Source organism: Camelus bactrianus, chromosome 5 (assembly GCF_048773025.1).
Source record: "Camelus bactrianus isolate YW-2024 breed Bactrian camel chromosome 5, ASM4877302v1, whole genome shotgun sequence".
Lineage (NCBI taxonomy): Eukaryota > Metazoa > Chordata > Mammalia > Artiodactyla > Camelidae > Camelus > Camelus bactrianus.
This window is the reverse complement of record NC_133543.1, coordinates 98,975,855-98,988,222: the sequence shown is the minus strand read 5'-3', so window position 1 is coordinate 98,988,222 and position 12,368 is coordinate 98,975,855. Positions and strand designations below refer to the sequence as shown.

General features: G+C 40.0%; 1 protein-coding gene across 5 annotated transcripts in view; it reads right to left on the bottom strand.

Moving 5' to 3' along the window:
- Window positions 1-12,368, bottom strand: part of GIGYF2 (GRB10 interacting GYF protein 2) — a 111,712-nt gene that overhangs the window by 17,837 nt on the left and 81,507 nt on the right. For all 5 annotated transcript variants that reach the window (XM_045511589.2, XM_045511591.2, XM_010948177.3 and 2 more), the window contains 7 exons: window positions 10,305-10,396; window positions 9,223-9,330; window positions 8,079-8,179; window positions 6,226-6,326; window positions 4,192-4,353; window positions 2,890-3,048; window positions 122-358 (listed from right to left, as the gene is read on the bottom strand). In XM_045511589.2, the coding sequence (XP_045367545.2) occupies window positions 122-358; window positions 2,890-3,048; window positions 4,192-4,353; window positions 6,226-6,326; window positions 8,079-8,179; window positions 9,223-9,330; window positions 10,305-10,396 (960 nt within the window). The remainder of the gene's footprint in view (window positions 1-121; window positions 359-2,889; window positions 3,049-4,191; window positions 4,354-6,225; window positions 6,327-8,078; window positions 8,180-9,222; window positions 9,331-10,304; window positions 10,397-12,368) is intronic.

The following is a 12,368-nucleotide window of genomic DNA, read 5'->3' as shown; positions in this document are numbered from 1 at the left end:
GCGGCAGTATTTTACTGTTTCACTGCTACTGCGCTGCCAGCGTCCTCCTAACTAAGGAACATGGATAAGATGCCCCATGCGCCACGCAGTCCGGGCCGGTCCGGCCGCGAGGAGGCCTCACCTTCATCTGCGCCAGCTGCTGCTGATGCTGCTGCTGCTGCAGCCTCCGGAGAGCCTCCTGCTGCTGCTGCCTCTGGCGCATTAGCTCCTTCTGCCGCTGCAGCTCCAGCTCTTTCCGCTTGCGTTCCTCCTCCTCGTGCCGGAGTCTGGCTGCCTCCTCTTCCATTCGCAGCCGGTTCTCCTCTAATCGACGCTGGGCTTCTTCTTCTTCCCGGGCCCATTTCGCAGCCTCCTCTTCCTTCCCAGAAGGAAAAATAAATGAGAATAACGTTTAATTGTGTTGAAAAATCTGAATCACTTTTGAATCACTCTGAATCACTGTCAAAGGCTATAGAAGTGACAGAGCAGAAAGCCACAAAGGCCTAGCATGCTTATAGCTAGGGATCACCTCAAACTAAGGCAAGACTGTTGGAAACTGTTCCAACATCGAGGCAGAGGTAGCTTTTCTCAGGATGCTGAGTACAAAGAGCTGCCTTGCGAGGATACTGATCATCAGGAAAGCCTCAGTCAGTTCCAGAACCAAAGCAACTTTACAAGACTACTTAATTCCACTCCTGGTGCTAACCCTTTGTGGCCCATAGGCCCTGGGAAGATCTCTCCCTGGCCCATCCTTCCATCCCTCTACTGGCTTATTTTCCTTTCTACCTTGGCTCATTTTCCTACTGCTTCCCTCCCTCAAAACCATTCCATATGCCGTCTGGACTCTCCTGGCCTTCCTCTGCGGAGTCTGTTCACTGCGCCTGCAGTGCTCCATCTAATCCAGACGGCACACTCCCCTCCACTCTGAGGGGCAGGGCAGATGTCAGCCACTCTAGGAGGACCTCCCTAGCCTTCAGGAGGCAGAGTACTTCTCTGCTTCTGATTATGCCCAACTATATCCTGTCCTCCTATGTCTGCTCTTAGCCCACCTGTGGCAGCAACTGTGTCTACCTATCCAGCAACCATTCCCTTCAAGCTTCTTTGCAGACAGAACCTCCTAACACATCAGAGGTTTAAAATGCCAGATTTTGCTTTTTAGGCTTCCAATGTAAATAGAGACACCCATGTGATCCAATTTAGGCCAAAGGGATGCTTCTAGAAAATGTATTCTTCCCAGACAAAAAACAAGCATGAGAGCCACTCTCTTTTCGGATGCAGAGAACTCCTAACCATGAGGTAAAAAAACGTGAACCCACGAGTCAACATATCAAGAAAGGGTAGAACAGAAGTATGCACCATGAGGTGAAAAAGTCAGCACACCAGGAGATGACAGAGGAGAAGCATGCAAAAGACCTGGATCCTTAATGATATCACCGAGTCACTGGGGTCATGTGTAACTGCCTTATCTTCAGTATTCCTCAATACATGAGGCAATAATGCTATCTATTATTTAGCCATTTTTAGGTGAATATTTTTATTTTTCAGCTGAAAGCATCCTTAATATGGCATTTACTTCTTGTAAAATCATCACCCACACAGCCTGTGAGCTTCCTGAGGACAGAAAGAATTTCTTTAAAAGTTCTGGACTCTACCAGGAAACAAGCCCAATAACTGGCATACGGTACATTAACTGCAAAATTAATCAATATATAACCTAACCTGAAAGTTATCTACCTCTAAAAGAATTCAGGTTTCTCAAAAGAGTTTCAATCAAGAACGTAAGCAAAAACAGGTAAACTCCATCTTTCTGTCAATCTAACCAACAAATAAAGACCCACGTCTGTTAAACGTGGGCTGCTCCACACGGTGTCTTCAGTACAGTAAGAGGGGGAAAGAGTAACTTGACAGTGGAGAAACCCGACAAGCACTACTGCATCCTCAATAGCCATAAACCACGTTAGTAATATGTACCCTTGATATGTGATGAAAATGGTACTTTACTTCAGGGATCTTCTTCCCAAACACCCATAACTCCAGCCTAATTGTGAGAAAAACTTCTAACAAATTCCAATAGAGGATTACCCTACAGTATACGACCAGTGTTCCTTAAAACTGTCGAAGTCACCAAAAACAAGGACAGTCTGAGAAATTGTCACAGCCAAGAATAAACTAAGGAGACATGACAACTTAAATGCATTATTTTAGATGGGATCTTGGAACAGAAAAAGGATATTAGAGGAAAACTGAAGAAATGTTAATAAACTAAGGTCTTCTGTTAATAATGCATCAGTATTGACTTATTAATGTGTCAGTATTGGTTTATTATAACAAATGTACCATACTAATATAAAATAATAATAGGGGAAACTGTACATGTCATCCCAATTTTCCTGAAAATCTAAAACTATTTTAAAAATAAAATCTACTAATTAAAAAAAATCTATTTCTATTCTTGAACATTCAAATGAAATGCTTTAGGGGTCTGGCTCCTGTAACAACAGAATGGCACAGAAGGACTGGAGTCAGATAATGATCATTACTGCACCATCTTAGGGCTACATTAAGCAGCAATGAATTGTGCGCTCTGAAAGGGTGAACTGAGGAGAGCCCAGAGGAAAAAGTTGTCAAACCGCAGATCTCACATTTGGTTTTTTTAAAAATAGGCTTTCTTCTGTTTCTCTCTGGTGTTCTATTTTTTTGTCTGTTTGTTTTGATTCTTTGACATTTTGTTCAGCTTCTATAATTACGTGTGGACTGGTTATTACAAAAGTAATGAGCCAGTTGGATCTCTTTTGGTAATTTTCAGCAACCTGGAAAAGTTTCAGATAGGCTCTTCTAGTACCCTAACACTTCCTTACCACCAACTCCCAGCTTCAAAGAAGCAGTGGGAAGCGTAAACCATGGGATCACCTGCTTGCGTAACAACTCTTCCTGCTTCCGCCTTTCTTCCTCTTCTCTTCTCCTCTCCTCCAGTCTTCTAAGAGCTTCTTCTTGCTGCTGCCTTTCTTCCTCTTCTCGCTGTCGCCTTAACGCAATTTCCTGCTCCCTCTGGCGTCGCAGAGCCTCTTCCTAAATGAAAAAAAAGGGGGGGGGGTGCCCATAAACACGTATCTTAATTACTGTATTACATAATTTGAAAAGAAATAGGCTATATGCTGCTAAGATTCTGTTAACAGTAACTATAACAAGTATATAACCAGGATCTAGAGTAAAAAGCACGTATGTGAGCTGGGGAGTAAGCACATTAAGAGCAGGCACTACACTGTGAAGTCCATCCTGGCTTCTACGTTAGTTACATCGTTTCCTGATTAACGCTAGAAAGGACTGGGGCTTTGGTTTCTCCACTGCTACCATTAGTCCCTATTTTTTTAATCAACTGAGAACCTAAGGCATAGAGAAGTCAAATCAACACAGCCACCAACAATGCCTGGTGAGGCAGATATGTTCTCCCATCAGAAGTACTGAGTGAAGCCATGTGTTCCAGAACATGCTCTCAGGAACTAAAGTCCTACGGATATTAAGTATACAGAAAAAGGTTCCACTGTCAGAATAACTTAGGAAGAAACATCGAGCAATACAGAATTAAACAGATTTCTTCACCGGAATACTTCTTAGAGTCCTTATGCTGATGTAGAGTGTGACTCCTAGGAATACTAGCAGTTCTAATCTAATCTCAGCATGGACTCCTTTTGTTTTTCAGAGTACTTCTTAGGGCAAAAAACAAGGAAATGTGAGGTAAAGGCTAGACAGTGGGGCTATTACAGAGTGGACTCTTTCAAATGGGACCTTTAAAAATCCCAATAGAAAAATGGTCCAAGCACATAATACAGAATTCCCAAAAAAGAAATACAAACAGCCATGAAACATGATAACCATTCAGTGTCCCTAGTTATAAATACTTAAACAAAGTTTAATTACTTCTGAAATCTAACTGGTTTACAAAACCCCAGGAAATACGTAAAAGAAATCAGTTCCAATGATTTACTAAGACTGAAGTATATCCCCCGAGAGGGTGGTAGTAGATAACAGACATTTTCCCTAAAGGGAAGTGAGTCTCCTACAATTCTAATCCCAATCTTGCTGTTAACTCCCTCTGCCTTAGGAAAGCCAGCTCTGGGAGAACTATGACCTCTGAAATGATGGAAGTGAGCAAGATACCCTGATGGCCCTCCTTCAGCGTTATTCCTCGGGGTAGAGTTCTCAGAGACATACCTGTTTCCGTCGAGCAAGCTCTTCTTCCTCTCGCCTTTTCCTTTCTTCCTCCTGCTGTCTCCGAAGAATTTCCTCCTGTTGTCTCCGGAGTTCTTCTTGCCTCTTTCGCTCCTCCTCTTCCCGTTTTGCCCTCATTTCTGCCTCTCTTCTCTCCTGCTCTAGCTGTGATTACACAAGAGTACTCTTAGAAACCGAGGCCGAGTGCAGGAACACTCCAGCGTCAGTGACCAGGAGCTGGTCAGGGCAGACACTACTTTGCACTCAGTTACACGCAGTGCAACTGGGCGATGAAAGCAGCTATTTAAGAGCTCTAAGCTCTGCTATGTCACAGTCATCAGAAAAGTTTTATGCTCCTCTCCACTGAATGCACTCACCCCTATTTTTTACCCACCCCTTCACTCCACACTACTACTACATAGCATCTCCTAGATGTGGGAGAGAGAGCAGTGCCCAATACGAGAGTAACACCAGAAATCTCTTGGGGTGGCACTTCTTTGTTCATCCCTACAAAGGATTTTCTGATTGAAGATCTAACAGTGTGTCTAACAAGGTTTCAACAGCAATTCTATAAAGCTGCTAGTGTGAAAAGCTATACAATTCTTTAAAATTTGAATAGCAACCACTTAAGCTTTATCATGTGTATTTCCTAAATACTCGTCAAATCCAGCCCTTAGTCTCCAGTCCTATTGCTGCACATATAGTTCAGGCCTTTACTTTTTCATCCACCTTCCTAAGAGTCTCTTATCTGGTTTCCCAGCAACCAGTTTTGCCCACAGTCCTCAGCTCAACATTTAACCTCTACCAAAAAAAATCACTCCCGGGCTTACATTTAACACCATCCTTCACCTTGAAAATAAATCCTAAGTCTTTAATGTAACACGTGCAAGGATCCTCGTGATTGGGCTGCCTCATCTTCTTTAATCTCTCTCATCGTTTATTCTTCAGACACACCATGGCTCCAGGCCAGGCCAAACTGTTTAACTGTCTCCTGTGCCAGGATGTTCTCATACACTTCTAGCCTTTACAGGTCTTGTTTCCCTCAACTGCAGTTTAATTTTCACCTTCTACTCTGTCAACCCCAAACCCTTCAACTGAGCTAAATCCTGTTGTTCAACTGAAATTAGCTCTGGTATTACTGTTCATCAAGAGTGTCAGCCAATTCCTGATTGCTACTTGTCCTACTAGGCAGCTGGCCCATGTGCTTTCTTGTGTCACTTATCTGTGTTGTCATCCTCCCGATTCCCCTAAGACACATACACGCACACACACGAATGTGAGCCTTCATCATCTGTGTGTTCCCAGCACAAAGCACTGTGGAACAAAAACTCAAGAGTTGTGGTCTCTCACTTGTATGGAGACAGACCCTGACCATGAATTCTTTTCATACTCGGCACTCTACAGAGACTGTCACTACCTCAGGGGATAAGAATGCATTAAATGTGAAATAGGAACAAGATTCTCTCAGAGGCATGAAAACTCAGAAATCATTACAATGACACTCGCTGTTGACAGACAGCCTCTTTTGACAAGTACTAAAGCTAAAATTCAAGATTCCTAACTCCTCCAGAAGATGTGAATGGAACACAGGATGTAACGTTAACGTTGAGCTTTTCAGCTGTAGGTCTGGGACACTAAGAAACATTAATAAATACCATAAATATTCAATGTGGGAACTCAAGCCTCAGATCAAGAATCTAATAAGCAATGTGGTGGACATATTCTTATGGTCTTGTAAAAAGCATTTACACCATGAATAATGTAACTAAAATATACCTATGACCATGATCATCAACGTGTCAACCAACCAACTTGAACTGATTTAATTTAAACCTATTAACTTTAATTGTTTTGAGGTCTTTGGGGGAGAAGAGGGCACAATAAGGAAAGAATATGATTTATGTGTTTATACCAGCTAAGTAGCCATAAACTAAAAGGAAAAATGTAGGTAGCTAGAGAGACAGAGGTAACAATAAACAAATGTCTACGTCCTGCGGCTGGAAAGCATGCACTGCTATGGAAGAATGGGTTTCAGACCTTTGCAGCTTTGGCCTTCTCCATCTGCTGAAGCTGTTCAAGGGCAGGTCCCGGAGTCGTGGTGTCAAGGGGAAGATCCCACACACTACCACTTTCCCAAACTATAAGACATGAGGGGGAAAAGTGAGGGATGTCAGAGCTTACATACATGGCTAGGTATGCAGAAGCGTAATGAAAAGCTGTTTTCCTGTCCCTGAAAGAGCTCCATCACGTGCATCTGTTCTGCCTCTAAGCAGACTGAACTACCAGGGGCCTCTAGTTTATATCAATACCCTTCAACACATCTAGAAGGAAAGAAAGCACCAGGCATTTATTGGGAACTAAGTTCATCCTCAAAAAACCCTAAAAGATATCTGTTCATATCCTCATTTTTATGGATGAACAAGCTAGTTAGGGGCAGAAGTAGTTCTGTAACATTCCCAAGGATACATGGCAAGCCAGGATTTATAACCCAGTGCATTAGATCTCAAAGCCAACAGTATTTTGAAGAGTGGGGTGAGGAGAGGTACAGCTGTAGAACCAGAGAGAACGAAGCAGTTGCACAGTATTGCGAATGTACTGAATGCCACTGAATTGATCATTTTAAAATGGTTAATTTTATGTTACATGAATTTTACTCCAATGAGAGACAGAGAGAGGGGAGAGAGGAGAGAGAGAGAGAAAAAGAGAGAAAAAAAGTACAGCTGAAGCTGGGAGGCCTCTGGAAAGGCTGGGCAGGTCTCACAAATGACACTGGGTCCTACTGACCTGAAAGGCAGCACAAGGTCTGATATGGAAGTAAACAAACAGATAAAGGCTTCTGAGTCTGTTTTCCGATTGCCTGCAAGGTTTGCTGACACTACTTTTCAGCATTCTCTGTTTCCTACATTCCTATTATAGTCTATTTATGGATTATGAATTCTTGTCTGTATAAAACCAGTTGACTGTTTGTGAAAGACCTTAACAGCATCATTCCTGAACAAAGAAACTATTTAATAAGATACTTATAGATTTTAAAAAGTGGAGTGGGGGGTGGGTATAGCTCAGTGGTAAAGGACACATATCAAGGTCTTGGGTTCATTCCCCAGTACCTCATTAAAAAATAAATAAAATAAACATAAATAAAATAAAAAGAATATTTTACCATCCTAACAGGAAAAAATAAGGTACACACAGCAGGGAAAATTGATAAGGGAAGATAATCAGTCCTTTTCCTGCCATAATCCCCAGGGTCAATGTTAGCAAAGGAACTGAATGGCTCAATGGCTCTAAGAAAAATCCATCAATGTCCATGGTTCCTGAGAATTACCAACACCAACTGTAACCTCTTGTAAGGACCACCCAAGGTTCAAACTGTCCACCTCCGCATGAATCAGGCCTTAAGAAACAAAAAAGTGTTGCACCAATATCAAGACGTGTTAAAGATGTCAGCCCTAAATTTTCTGATTTGATGCAAAAAGATGGGAGAATGAGGTAAGAGTAGGCTTTTCTATTCCAAAAACTTCTGGGTACCGCCAGTGTTAAGCTGTAATATCAACCCTTGACTCGAAAGAACAGATCACCATTACTTATGTTTTTACTTATGTTTTTTCTCACTCTGGCAGAAGAGGTGAAAAACAGTTTAGAAGACTTTTTCACAGTGGTTAGAACAACATGAGAAAGAGAGGCTGAGTCAAATTCAAGAAATCTATCTGCTAAATAATTTCTAGCAAATCCTTAACAGCTATTTGAATCCTGTGCTGGGGTCCATTAAAAAAAATTAGTTAATATTCAATACAACACAGGTCCAAAAACTGATTTTTAAAAATTGATTTATAAAGTTATTAGAGTCTAAATTCTTAGAGATATACTACAAGCCAATCTTAAGTTTTTACCTGTAGGCTGTGAGGCTGCTGGCTGGAGTTCCCAGATAGAACCAGTATCTGGCACTGACACAGACCTAGTTACTGAGGGAATGATGTTCTGATCAGATATTCTGCAAAAGGAAAATTTAAAAAATTAACTTAACTTGTCCTTTTCATTCACAAAAATAGATAAAGAGGAGTTTCTAGATTATTTGTAGGTTTTTGAGGTTATTTGGCCAAAAAACATCATTGTTTTAACTAAAACATAACACCACCAAAACATTTAGGGAAGGAAAAATGAACAGAGAACAACAGTGATCACATTTCTGGACTCAAGGTGTTAGCAAATATTGATTTCCAAATAACGGATGTATCTACTGTCTTTTAAAAACATCCAAAATATCTCAGTAAGAGTCACAGACTCAGCATGTTATCATGAAAAACTCTAAGACCATTACATCAAAAGGTCTGCATTTTAGTTCTGTCTCTGAAGTTTTCTGTGTATTATGTCAACCAGGTCCTTTAGCATCTCAGAGTCCCAGTTTGCCCGTCTTTAAAATGGAGACCTTAATATCTAACCTGCCTACCTCACAGGATGGGTTACGGCTCAAAAGAGAAATGTGAAACGTTTTGGTTAAATTGGACACTAAAGTTTTTTAAGAGCACTGACTGATACCTTTGCAGGAGATACAATAACTATTATCCTGAGTGATCATTTAAAACAGCAGGGAGCATGATTTCCTTTTCCTTAGACCTACCTTAATGGTTTTTGGTCTGGTAAATTATAACCCTACATGGTATTGTTATTATCTTTTTGAGATATCACAAGTAAAACTGAGATTAAACTTCTAGACTACAATGTTGTTGCTGCTGGTTCCCCAAGACTACACTGCTTCTCAAGCGTTCTTATTATTCTTTGGTTATTATTCAAAATTTATCTTCTGAGTAAAAAGACCAAGTAAATGCTTTACCTCCAGCTTACCTATTATTTTTATTTTTTAACTATTATTTTAAAAAATCACATTTTGTTTTTACACAAAACACAAAGAGACGTGTTTTGTGTTGGTATTTTAATACCAGAGTCCACACATTTTAAAATTTGCTTTCTTCTGTTTCCCTAACAGCCACCCCCACCCCCCGCGCCATGCGACACATGGCGGAAATGACCACCAACCTCATCTTCAGCGCCTGGAACTGCTGGAGGAGAAGTGCCAGCTGCTGCTGCTGCTGCGAAGACAGCGCCGCTTTCTGCTGCTGAGCCAGAACCTGCGCATACTGCTGTCTTCAAAAAGGAAAACACAGTATAACTTGTCTGTGCACACTCAGTTCACTCTACTGAGACATCACAACACAAAGCTCTGTCCACATCCTACAAGAAGCACCATTAGAAATAGCTACCAAATATATATTAATAATCCTTCATGATAACAGTCACACAAAAAATTCTACACTTCATTCTAGAAAGAACTGAACTTATAGATGACACACTTCTGAGTGAAAAGAGAACAGAAAAAAACTAAAGAAAGGTCAAAAATTGGAAAACTCCCACAAGATGATAATATAGCCTTTTATCAGAAAACAAGTGAAAAAACAAGACTCAAACTAACAGCTATTTCCACAAGAACTACCCCTTGCAAAAATAAAATCACTTGTATAAAAATTCTCAAATTTATGATGTTTCAGCTTGGAAAATTTTAAGTAGGATTTTTTTCACTAGATCAGAGGTGGACAAATTTTTTTTCTATGAAGAGTCAGACAGTAAATATTTTTGGCTTTGCAGGCCATTTGCAACTACTCAATTCTGCCACTGTAGTGCAAAAGCAGCCACAGACAATACACAAACAAATGGGTGTGACTCTGTTTCAATAAAACTCTGCTTATGAAAACAAGTAGCCGGCCAGTTTGCCAACCTCTGCACCAGATGATAGCAAATTTCTTCTATGAAAGACCCAGAACCTGAGTGGGTCAGCCATCATTCCATACCACTACTAACTTTTACTTCTCTCCTTCCCTCTCATCTGCTTTTTCTCTGTAGTATTCAAAGTTGAGCCATTCACGGAGGCACTTAGTTCCTAAAATGTTAGTTGATTCTTGCTTTAGGAGCTAAAGATCTTACAAAATTATAGTTATGTGTCATCTGCAAGCTTCTGGCATTTAAGATGCAAGATAAGACCAAACTTAGAATGTTCAGGGGTAACATGCCACTTTTGGTTACTTTTGGTGCTACAGTGCACCCTACCACATTACTGCTCTTACTGTATTAAGAACTGCTGGTACTGGAGGTGCTGCATCTGGTATAAGGCTGTGAGTTCCTGCTGCCTCGTCAGTCGCTCCTGGTCCAACTCTCCCTAGGAGTGAAGGGGTGGAAGGAAGAATACCAGTGAATAAACTGAAAAGAGCCTAAAAGCAGTTCAGTACCTACATCTGAAAAGAAAATGAATTGTAGACCTTTACATCCTGCCCCACCTTTATACCCCAAACCTAAACACTTAACTAATTAAAAAAAAAAAAACAAAAAAAGGCATCTTTAGAAATTAAACAGTGCCCTCTAGTGGAAGAAGGTGGTGTCTGCACTATAAGAGATTCCATAAGGTGGGAAAGGGTCCTTATTTACAGTTGCTGTTCTCCGCTACTGCCCTTGAAGCTGAATGTTGTACTATACTCCTACTATGATTGTAACTTTAAAAACGTGTAATTCTCCTAATCTTAAAAATGGTTTATAAACTTGGAAATTATGTAGAAATTAGAGAAATAAGACAAAACAGAAAGAAGTTAAATGCTATGGTAGGGATTTTACAACAGCACATAATGAATACAGGGAGCCAGTGTATAAGTACATTTTCTTAAAGAGGATGAGAAATTTAAAATTAAACAGAATATAAAAAGAGCTTTGAAAACTAAAACTATCCAAAAATTAGGTTTTTATTGCTATTAAAAAATCAAGAGTTTAAAAATAAGCTGTACTAAAATCCTGTTTTTTGGCTTACATTTCAAATAACATGGCTGAAATTTAAATTTAGGAAAGCTGAAAGTGGAAAAAACAGTGAAAGGTGAAGTGTAAGACAATAAAAATAAAGCATAAGGGTGACACAGACTAAATGTAGGCAAATCATTACTGAATAGGTTGTATCTTTACTGTACACTGATTATATTTTGGAAAAAAGCATTTGATATATGATTTCTTGGATTGGGGTTCATTTGAAATTCATGGACATTTTTCTTTCTCATTAAATAGTGGAGGGTAGAAGGCACATCAGATTGGTCTAAAATTTCTACCTGACAAGCCCCTTAGATTTCAAGGTATATTTCATCATCAAGGTGAACTCTCTTAAGGGCAAAAGCAATACCTGACAGGAGGCAGAGCTTCCCGTGGTCTTTCCCTTAGGTGAGCCTGACTGAGGCTCAGCCCCTGTAACTGGAAGTCAGGAAAAGGACTAGTGCGAGCAAGCCAAGCTCTAAGTGATGAGCTTCCAGCTCCGACACACGTAAGATATAAACTCATCCCAGTTTCTGAGTGGGTGCTAAAAATACAATTTATATATAATACATAGAATAATCTCTCTTTGGATTTACAACAGGTATGTCAGAAATAACTCCCCTCACCTAGAAATCTTCACTGCTCTCCAAACTATAAGAGGTCTCAATCCATTAGTGGATTGTGAAATAAACTACTGGATCAAGATCAGTATTTACATATTTAAAAAGAAGAAGAAAAAAAGAAAACAGAAAATGCATGCATGGCACTAAATGTTTTATGAAATTTGTTTCACAGATATAGCTGCTCAGTAGAGTAGAGATGTAAAACTTTTTTTTTTTTTTTTTTAACACTACAGGCTGTGGTCAAAGAAGTTTGATAGGCACTGTTCTCACTTATGAACTCTCTAACTACAGAGGCTGCAACTTATCACCTTCACCTCATAAGAACCTAACACAGGCTTGGCACAGGCCCTCAATATGTAATTGATGAATAAATCAATGGATATTACTATAGAAATCCAGTGTTCACACTAAAGGTTTCTGACTATGGCCACTTTTGATGATGGCCAGCAACCATTCCAACCTGGAAAAGGAAAAGTGAGGCACAGATCCAGAGCCCTTCAAAAGAAACTCTACAGGGAGAGGCACAGGAACACCTGCAAGGAAGACTTCCCCTTCAAAGGTACTCTAGTGTCAGGATACTAGAAAGCCTACATTATGATCCAATTTCTGTTAAAATATCAGTAACTAATATTAAGAAAAGAAAAAGTCTTCAGAATATTCTGAAACAATGGAATTTTATATTAGTAACATTTCCTTTAAGGTAAAACTCAAATTTAAGAA